The sequence below is a fragment of the Pygoscelis adeliae genome, unplaced genomic scaffold (assembly GCF_000699105.1).
Source record: "Pygoscelis adeliae isolate BGI_AS28 unplaced genomic scaffold, ASM69910v1 Scaffold55, whole genome shotgun sequence".
In the NCBI taxonomy this organism is placed as follows: Eukaryota; Metazoa; Chordata; class Aves; order Sphenisciformes; family Spheniscidae; genus Pygoscelis; species Pygoscelis adeliae.
In genome coordinates this window covers 702,140-712,705 of record NW_008824804.1, presented here as the reverse complement: position 1 = coordinate 712,705, position 10,566 = coordinate 702,140, and the positions used below count along the sequence as shown (strand labels likewise).

General features: G+C 48.0%; 1 protein-coding gene across 2 annotated transcripts in view; it reads left to right on the top strand.

Annotated features, from left to right (window-relative positions):
* The window catches only part of SEPT11 (septin 11), a 29,759-nt gene that overhangs the window by 10,754 nt on the left and 8,439 nt on the right, over positions 1-10,566 (top strand). For both annotated transcript variants that reach the window (XM_009324017.1, XM_009324016.1), the window contains exons 5-8: positions 454-550; positions 2,397-2,565; positions 7,358-7,490; positions 8,541-8,728. In XM_009324017.1, the coding sequence (XP_009322292.1) occupies positions 454-550; positions 2,397-2,565; positions 7,358-7,490; positions 8,541-8,728 (587 nt within the window). The remainder of the gene's footprint in view (positions 1-453; positions 551-2,396; positions 2,566-7,357; positions 7,491-8,540; positions 8,729-10,566) is intronic.

The following is a 10,566-nucleotide window of genomic DNA, read 5'->3' as shown; positions in this document are numbered from 1 at the left end:
GCTCTTCCCCTTGCTCACAGCTTTGCCCGTTTTAAGAGGAAGCATTAGCAGTTATTTCTAGCAGCAGAAACCCCCTGAATTTTTAGTCTGCCCTCCTTGGGAGGATGTATGTTATTTTCTTTTTTTATTGTGACAGTTATTTTTCCTCAGTGTACAAATTCAATTCCAGTTTGTAAGACTACTTCTGCGCTTAAGATAGTCATGCTTGGTAATTACGTGAAAAGTATATACATCTCTTGTATTTTTAGGACTTCAGAATTTTGGACTTGAAGTCCAAGCCGGTTTCTCATCCAGACCGTCCTGTTGCTCTTTCTAAAACAGCAGATGAATTGCAAAGGCGTTTAAGCAACTTAAATCCAGCACAGCTGCCACAGTAAACAGCTTTCTTCAGAAACAATCCCTGGCAAGGCAACAAAGGAAATCCCTAACCTTATTGTCCCTTTCCTTTTGTAGGTCCACCTTCCTTTTGCTGTAGTTGGCAGCACCGAAGAAGTGAAGATCGGCAATAAGATGGCAAAAGCCAGGCAGTACCCCTGGGGTGTTGTGCAGGGTATGTTACCGAAAGCACAAATAAGACCTTGCATCCTGTCTCATTTTGATGAAAGGTGCATTGATCTCTGGGTGGTCCTAATCAAAATCTGTCTTGAGAAAGCAAGATCACAGCTCTAAGACTTCTCCTTAAAATCAGGGCTTTGCAACCTAGATCCAGACGTGGAGGGGGTTTGGCAGGAAGGGTGGTGGTGTCAACCTAGCCATTGGCTTTGGTGAAGAGCAGGGTAATGTTACTAGGAGAGGCTGAATAATAAGCTTGAAAAATGAAAAATCGAATCTCCGTTCTCTGTTCCTTATGCTTTTCTGCCAGCAAAAAAGCGTGAGCAGCGGGGAAGGCTTGGACAGCTGAGTGGTTCGGTTTGGACCTTGCACACAAGCCTGAATGCAGACATGTAGCTGGGGGATTTTCCGGGGAGGTCAGCAGGTGTTCTGCCCTCTCAACTTGAAGTGGGAGCAGCGCTAATTCAACACTGACTGCTTGGTGTGTTTTGTCGTGGTATCGTGAACTGTGGACACGAAGCTTAAGTGTGCAATCCCCCATGAAGTCAGCCAAAAGCTCCTTTCTGTTGGAGAGCAGAGTTTGGTTAGGGCTGTGTTTGCAACCCAGGCTGTACTGAAGCTGCCAAAGGTAGGGCTGGTCCTTGCTTTCCCAACCAGCGCTGAGAAGTGCAGGGTTGAGATGGCGGTGGTCTGCTTGTGGCTTCAGCTGTGTATCCAGTTGGAGAATGGCCCAGCAAGCTGCAGGGGAACGTTGGCAGGACAGTTCTGCAAAACTCACCAAGTTTTCCTCGATAATACAAACTGACCCTGAAACAGCTTCAGCCTTATTGTCTTCAGCTGTGTACACCAGAGAATAATACTGGGAATAACTCACAAATAGGGAAGAAGTTGATATGTTTGGGAAGTCTTGGACTTGACACATATCCTGCTGGGTTCTTGCTGTTCCCAGGAAACTAGGACCAGATAGTCAAAGAGATTTAGTTGGGTACCAGAGAGAGAGAGACTTTGAAGATCTGGCCCTGAACTGCCCCTTTGCAGAGACAGCTGGTCTGGTCTGAAGGGGAGCAGCTGGAGTGCTTCGCTGTGTCCCCGGAGGCGTGCTGCAGAGTTGTCTGTTAGCAGCAGAGATGCCTGCTGCTTGCCGTTGCATCCTAAAGAGGAGAACTTCCACTCCTTGTCTTTAAGCGTACCCAGACTGTTGGCCTGCACTGAAGTGTGCAGCCTTCTGGCTGCGGGCCCTTCGCAGGCTGGACAGCTTGCTCACCCAGGGGCTGATGGTGGCGCACCAGACCCTGCTCTGAATAGAAGTTGTTATGGGAAGCCATGTTATGCTCTTGTGTGCTGCCTCCCTTCGGTGCCAGGAGCCAGGGGTTTAGGGCTCCTTCGTTAGCTTAGCTGGCATGGAAAGGGTATGGCATCTCTGGTGGGGTCTTCTCACAACCTTTCCTTTCACCGCTGCTACAAACGGAGACTTTGTTGCCCGCCTGGGCCTCTGTTGGTGACTTGGATTTAGAGTGGATTTGAGTGGGAAGCGCAATCCTGTGCGCCAATGGATCATCACCACGCTTGTGCAGAAATGCACGGAGAGACAGGAGCTCTGTGACATATGGGCAATACAGAGATCTTGCAAATCCAGAGAAAGGCCTTGAACTGGTGCCCTTGTGTTGGCGTGGGATGGTTTCACCCCCAGTTCAGCAAGGCGTTTTGGTGCAGGCTGACTTGGAGTTCTGCTTGTGTGCCTGAAGAACTCTCAGGCTTGCTAAACTGGGGCCCGGGTCCAGGGGAAAGGGGGGCCCTGGCTCCTGGGTTTAACGTTCTCTCTGTGGATGGCCTCTGTTTTGCAGTTGAAAATGAAAATCACTGTGACTTTGTGAAGCTGCGGGAGATGCTGATCCGAGTGAACATGGAGGACTTGAGAGAGCAGACGCACACCCGACACTACGAGCTGTACAGGCGCTGCAAACTTGAAGAGATGGGATTCAAGGACACGGATCCGGACAGCAAGCCTTTCAGGTAGGAAAGCGTAACTCAGGCCTTGTACAGCCAGAGCGAGTGGAGGTTTTGGGGTTGCCGATGTTTGCAAGAACCAGGGAGGGAATAGCCATGGTCACTTAGAGCAGCTGAGATTTAAAGTGCGGTTGGGATGGAAAACCTTTGCAATGCAATCTTGCCCTCAGGGCCAAGGATTTGTACAGGAGAAGCACAGGAAAAGCTTGGGTGGCTGAGAAAGCCAATTCTTGCCTGAACATTTTGAAAATGTCTGCAACCCTGCAGCAGGGCCGTGTGGGCTTTCTAGAGCCTGCAAAATGTCACTGGGGCACTTGAAGGTGATGTGTTTTGAGGGCAGAATATGACCCATTTCAGATCAACCTGGAAAACTTAGGAGGAAGAAGCACATGTCTGCGGATCTATCTGCACCCTGTTGCTGAAGTTGTATCAGTTTTCTTTGTGCCCTTCTCTGAGCCTGCCTTGCTCAAATATAAGCTGCTGGCCCTCACTCACGAGTGCGTGCCTTTCGGTCTATCTCCTACCTGTTATCTGTCAGCCAGTGCTAAAAAGTGTCAAAAGGATTGATTTCTAAATGCTCCTCCTGTCACTCAGTGTGGAGAGCAATTCCTCACTGGACTCTTAAAACTGATTTTGCTGTCCACGTATGAAACTGTCCATTGCTCTACATCGCCAAGAGGCTGCTGTAACGCAGAGCCTGCCGTGAAGACCACCACTGTTTCCTGGTTTCTTTGTGTCCTCAGCATCATGGAAGGGGGCATCTTTTTGTAAGACGCAGTGAGAGAGTTGGTGGTAGTATGCAATCAGGGCTTGTAGGCATGTCTGATTGGGAACAGTTAACATCAGTTAACTGTTCACATTGTGGACTTGTCATTTTTTCAAGCTGCGAGAATCTCATTTTGGGGTTGGGAAGTTGATTTATTTCTTTTTTTTCTCCACCCTTGTTCTTGCTTTCCTAAAGCCTGTGAACTGTCCAGTCTTAAATAAAGCTTATGCTCATCTTTCTACTGGCAGTACTATGAGCTTCGTGGAGACTTGAGTGAATCTGTTGAATAGCGGGTTTGTTAATCACTTCGGAAATTCCTCCTGACGCTTTTTGCCCTTGGAGGAGGGCAGGTTTTGAGATGCTCAGGTGATGCATTAGTGCCCCCTTTCCTCCACTGCAGACTCCACCGTGTTTTGCAGCTCGCTCGCTCTGCTGCAAGTCAGGGCCGTGTACGATTTCTGGGCTTGAAAAGTGCAGCTGCGTCCATGCTGAGATGAAGGTGACTCGTGTTGAGGTAGAACTGGTTACCGAAGGGGAGATCCTGGGATAAATGTTCTTGTTGACCCTCCTAGAGCTTTTCACAGCTGGTCCAAGGTGCGCTGTGAAGAGGGTGCCACGGTCTGATGCTTGAGGTTTGGCTTATTACTAAATACGGAGTTGATGCTGTCAGACAGCTTTATTGGTCTGAAGCCCGAGTCATTAGCCAGGGACAACAGCTGTGTGGGAATTTGGGAGGGAGTGTTTGTTTTCTCCTTTCATTTCCTGTTTCCCATTCCTCCCCAACTTTTCCCCAATAATTGCACCGCCGCCTTAGCAGGATCCCACGCTCCTCTCTGCTCCGGGGGAAGGCAGTCAGAATTAAACGTGCATCAATGTGGGTTTACCCCCATAACACACGCTCGTGTCAGGAATTGGCGTGCCAATCCCCGTGACGGCAGCCATGCGGCTGGCTTGTGCAGGTAACCATGGACATGGTTGGTCTCTGATCCTCAACAGGGGAAAGCCAGGCGGGCTCCAGAGCAGAAGGCAGGATGGGGGCCTTGTGTTCATGTTTCTGGAAAAGAGCACTCCATGGTGAGCCGAGCAAGGTTTGCGCTACAACACAGAGTTTGCGTCAGTTCAGGGTTTTATTTGTGACTTGCTGAGTTTAAGCAGCTGCATTTCTGTTGCAGCACAGAAACTCTGCTGGAATCAGTCGAGCCCTGTCCTTTTACTAAGCCCAAGTGTGAAGCTTTATTATATTTCCTTTCTGGAGAGCAATGGCTTAAGATGGGCTTAGCCCTTCCCTTTGAGGAATCTGAGGAATTTCCATTGCTTCCTGTACACGAGGCCTCTTTTGACCAAGCTATAAGTAGAAAGGAAATGAAAATGTACAGAATTTCTCCATCTGGTACGTGCTAGTTCAGAACAGTTTGCTCTGGGTGCCTCCTCCCTCCAATAAACAAACAAAACCCATGATCCCAAGCTGTTTGGCCGAGGCTGATGTATATCTGAAATGAGGAAAACAGTAGGTTTGGTTCTTTCTGTTCTTCCTTCTGAGACCAGGGATCAAAAGCATGCCTTTCCCCCGGGTCTGGGCCCCGGGAGCCACGGGGACCGCTGGTCTTCCGCCAGTTTGCGTCAGCCGGGAGCAAGGGAGCCTTTTGTAAATCTCAGGGTGAGCAGGGCGAAAGACCCCGGCAAACCATTGGTGCTGTGTAGGTGCTTGTGCGAGGTGTGAAAAAGGGAGGCTGGCGATGGGTGTGAGACCCATCTTGCTGGTAGAATCCCCACCGCTTGTCCGAGCTGCAGGAGGTGAGGAGGGAGCACCAGTGCCCCCGTAAGCATCTGCTTTGTGAAATGGGGTCCTCTGTTGCACAGAGACCCTTCTGCTGTCCTGCGTCTGTTGGGGACTGGTTTCGCTGCTGCTCTGGTTAATTTTCTCAAAACGCTTTTTTTAAAAGAACATTATTCGCAAGGGCATCATTCAGTGTGTGTGCGTGTTGGGGAATCAAGTTACCCTTGTAATCTAGGTTCATATGTTTGTATACTTAAAAAGCAAATTCCCTTGTCATCTTTGTCTGTGAGAAGCTGCAGGGATCCCAGTTGGTTTGGGCTGTTATTCCTTAGGGCTGTAAGTGTGTTTGTTTTCATACGCAGTCTGGAGTTGCCCGGCCAGTTTCTCTGAGAACTTTGCTTCTCTGAAAGTCGGAGTCACTTCAGTAGAGAATTAAGCTTGCTGGCTTTAGATTAGTGGTAAATTTTTAAGCTTGAAGCTGGGATTAGCACTGAACCTGGGACAATGTAACAGCAAGCCCCTGCCACCCTTGCTCCTGCCAGCCTCTTCCTGCTTGCCCATCACCCAGCACTGTGTTTTTGGAAATGAGCTTTGCAAGAAATTGTTCGCAATACAGGATAGGATTAGCAGCGTGCAGAGTTTTCTGTTTCGGTCCGTAAGGCTCTGCTGCTCCCTAGTATAGTGTGTCACTAATTGCAGATTCAGTTTTTGCTCACTGAGCGGTGAAGGCTGATCTGCCCTTGGGGTTTTCCTAGGCTCTAGCCAGACCCTTCAGAAGGATTTAAGAATTTATGTTTCAGTGTCCACAGTCAGAGGATTAAATCCAAGACTCAATTTTAGGGATGTTTTGATTGGAGTCTCCTGATCTCTATCTGCTATGAGTGGTCTGGTTCTTGATTGAGTTAAGAATCCAAAGATGCCTTTTGCCCTGTTCTCCCATTAAAAGATTTTTGTCATTTTTGGAGTCAGCATTTTTGCTTCCATGTGTGGGAAACTGGTGTGGTTAGCTGGAATCGTGTGATTCCTCCAGGGTGGCCGGTGCTGTGCGAGAGCAGCTCTGGGCATCCTGTCTGTGCAGTATTTTAGGAGGCAAAAGTGCCCTAAAAGTGCCCATCAATTAGCAGTGTTAAACCCAAGACTTGGGTTTATCTGTCAAGTTTTTGTTCTCTAGCTCAACAACCCCACCCACCCGCAAAAAAAAAACACCCCAACAACAAAACCAGGCAACAAAAAAGCCATCAAAAACCCCACCACATGCCAGGAAAGGCAAAAGCTTGGCTTTAATGGGATTAAGATGTTCCACTAGCCTAGTGGTTAATGTGTTCCGTAGGTGCAGGGATGCAATGTATCTGTCTGATATCAGTGGAGTTTTCATTTTAAAAATGCTTTTTCAAAAAAGCATCTTGGGGGAAATAGTTATCACTCCCACACTATCATTATGGCTGAAATATCCAAATCCATTTAAGGAATAAAATGAAGAGGAATTTGGCATCCAGAGTTCCTAAGAGGCTCTGAAAATCTCAGAGGTGCGTGGACAACATATTTTGTGTCCCAAATTTTTGCTGCGGTATCTCAGTGCTGGGGAAATAAAGGAATGCCAAGAAGTAGAGGGGGAATAAAGGAATGAAGGAATCGAGTAATGTGGTTACTTGGAGGAGGAACGCTGCCGCTCGTTTGCAGAGGCTTAGCCTTCCTTGACAGCTAAAGGAGAAAGATCTCCCAAGGTGGCTTATCTAAATAAAGCCCCTGATCTGAATCCATTAGCGATGAGCAGTGAAAATTAGTTTTGCTCTGTGTCAGTGTCATGCTTAATGAACTACATAAAGCCAGATTTCGCACTCCGATATGCCCGTGTCTGTTCCACAAATCTTGCCCTTCCAATGAAGCGATTCGGGCCAAACAGTGGGAGAAGTGAGAAGGTGTGACTCAAACAGATCACAAGCTATGTGAGCATCAGGGGTTGCTGTAGGTGCTTACGCAGTGCTTGTTTATTTTCGAGGACAGTCATCCTGCCTGCTAAGTGATTTACAGGATCCGGAACAGTGTGCTTGTTTTTGCGTTGCCAATTTGTCTCCCACTGCTACCGCCTAGCAAGCTAGGGCTGGTTTTGGTGGAGGTGTTCGTGCCTCTGTTGTAGTCGGGGACCTCTGACGGTGTTTTGTGATAAGACAATGCGGTGAGATCACCGAAGGCTGGAAACTCATGACTGTGCATGAAACGCAGCTCTGACATTGTTTTTTCTGTGTTTTTAACAGTCTCCAAGAGACTTATGAAGCAAAGAGGAACGAATTCCTGGGCGAACTCCAGAAGAAGGAGGACGAAATGAGGCAGATGTTTGTCATGCGAGTGAAGGAGAAGGAAGCAGAGTTGAAGGAAGCAGAGAAAGATGTGAGTGTATTGTAACCCAGAGGACTCTGTAGGAGGGTTTAGGCTGGGGCTTTTCTAAGAGAGCCCCGAGAAAGCGAGCATCCAGATTCCAACATCAAGCCTGCAAAGGTGTTTGCTGTGCATAAACAGTCTCAAGCAGCGGGTATGAACTCAGTTCCCAGTCCTGCCGTGGACTTGTGGTGTGACCCCATCACACAAGTCCTCTGCCACTTTTCTGTGCCTGGAAAATGGAGCAGGAGTATTGCCTGGTTTTGGGCAGCTGGAGGAGGGTATGTACTGTGGAGCCACTGGGAGGTGCTGCAGCGTGACGGTAACAGCAGCTCCGGCTGCGTACCCCACAGAAATGCCAGCCTTGCTGCGCTGTGGGAGTCCTCTCTGCTCTCTCACCTCTTCAGTCCCACCTAAAGGGGGGAGAGTATGTTCGCTACTCAAAGTAATGTTGATTTGCAGTGGATCTTCAGCTATGGTACAGCCAGTGCTGCCCTTCAGCAGCCGCACCTTTCTGGAGACTTTCAGTAAGTCGATAAGGACTTCCCAGAGGGCGGCAAGTCCCACTCAGCCTAGCTGTAGAGGGACATGACAGAGCTCTTTGAGAGCTGCCCTACCGTGATTTGCTTGGTGTGTGTGGGGCAGAGAAAACATAGATGTCCTGCTTGGGGAAGGAGCTGTTTCTTGGGCCTCACGGAGGAGCGTGTACTTCTACAGAGGTCCAGAGAAGAGTATCGCCCTGAATGGCCACGTTTTCTTGCTTTGCACGAGCTTGAGAGTGTCCCCTAGGTACAAAGCAATGAGGGATGGAACATGGCGGTTTGGAAGTGTCCAGAGACCTGTCATATTCCTACAGCAACTTAAATGCCCGCCATCTGTGTGTGTGTGTGTTGATTGCAGGGCTTTCCTCACAAAGTCAGGCGTGCTTGAGACAGGGTAATGACTTGTTACTAATGCAGTGAGGCCTCAGTGCCAGCGGAACCGCTTCGGGCATCGTTACCAGTAATCAGGGTGAAACATTCTTCTCTTCCCGTCCAATTCTCATTGTCTCTTTCCCGGCAGCTTCACGAAAAGTTTGACCATCTAAAGAGGACTCACCAAGAAGAGAAGAAAAAAGTGGAAGACAAAAAGAAGGAACTTGAGGAAGAGCTGAACAACTTTCAAAAGAAGAAGGCAGCAGCTCAGCTATTACAGTCACAGGCTCAGCAGGCAGGTTCTCAACAAACCAAGAAAGACAAGGACAAGAAAAAGTAAGCGGATGTCACCCACGCCCTTTTGTAGGGTTTATTACAGTTTGGGAGGTTGTTTTTTCTTTCTTGCTGCATGTCTGTATTTGCTTTTCCTCATTACCAGACTGGAAACTGGGCTTTTATCAGCCTGATCAAATAAAGTATTTTTTTCTAAAGGGTGGGCCAGGGACATGATCTTAATTTTTCTCTAGAAGAGTACCTTCAAATTTTATGTCGAAGTCTGACTGGTACGGGAGAGCAATTGGATGGTGGAGGCTTGACCTGTGATCTGTCCAGCATCTTCTGGACCAGCCCCGGCACGTTCTGGACTCAGATTTATCTGCCTGAGCCAAAATTATTACGGCGGTCTCTACCTGTCGGTCCTTTCACCCAAGAGTAGTCTCCAGTTCCCATTCCTTAAGGTTATAGTTGTAAGTAGAAGTAGATTAGAAACCAAAACCACCATGTTATTTTTACATGGGAAATGCTAGTGCCAAAAGTGAGTACTTGGAAGCTCGCTTTAAAGACAAGAAGTTTTGGGTTTCTTTTTTCTAAAAAAACAAACTACTATGGTACCGTAATTGCAGGTAAACAGCATTTGTGGTTGTATCGAGTTGACATAATAAGCTAAGAAACCCATACCTTTTAGTAAAGATAATGGCGTTGTTTTCTACTATTTTATATTCGTATGCTAGGAGTATAATCCTATACCCTCCAGTACTCTGAGATTCCAGCAACTTAGTAGGCACCAAGTGTATTTGTGGACAGAGTCTGTCCCGTGGTCAGTATTTGGAGGTGGCGTTTTCAGGTGTGCTCAGTTTGGACCTAACTCTGCTTCTGTTGAAACTGGAGGAACATTGCCATTGACTTGGGCTCAGAGTTAAGTCACTGCAGAGCTCTGCTAAAAACCTTGAGCTCCAGACTGATCCAAATTGACGTAACCTCCTTCTTGCAGCCTGTACTTGGAGAAGGATCTGTTTAGCTTGCTATGAGTGCAAGAGAACCCCTATTTATTACGTGATACTGGCTACTTGGCTGTGCTTTAAAAACCAGAAGACAAGGTCCGCTTAGATGTGATATGTACACTGAAGCCAGACGAGCCTTGCAGAGGTGAAGTAGACTGCGCGTGGCTTGTTAGTATAGCGCAGCAAGACAGGTTACTGTAACAGAGGCTGTTTTGAGGCCTCCTGTCATCATTTCCATTCGCTTTTTCCATACCTAGTAAGGGGATACTCATGCAAGTCCTTTCTGGGTCACGTGTGATAATGGCGCCAGTTGATAACTGCCATCGGGAAAGCTGTAAAGATGGTCACGCAGCAAACCTCACTGGAAAAGGCTTCTTCAACCCACACACAAAAATGACAGTTCCACGCTTCTCTTAATAGCCGATAGCGAAGGGGTGCGTTCCTTAACAGCCTCTGGCAGAGTAACCTACTCGACTAACACTAAGCTGTCACCGTTGGAAGAACCAAAATGCTAGTAGGGACGTGGTGTAGATGTGTTTGTCTCCCTTGCTAACCTGTGAACTTAAGCCAGGTCTGAGCTGTCTTACAGAGTGAGGCGATGAGATTCTGTTGTATTGCGTATATACTAGTGTATTTTTATACTTTGGGAAGTTGAGCTGACACTCGCTGCATGTCCCCTGTCTCTGCTGCTGATTCGGTGTCCATCATTTGTTGCTTCTGCCCCTGGCTTCCCCGGGGAAGGTGGGGAGGGCCTTGGCCTAGTTCCTCAGCTGATGTAAATTGACGTAGCTCCTGTGGAGCCGTGCTGCTTTATGCTAACTGAGAACCTGGTCTTTGGCACCCGCTGAAATACAGAGTGCTTGTGTGCTGCATGCTCTGCGTGGGTAAAGAGAT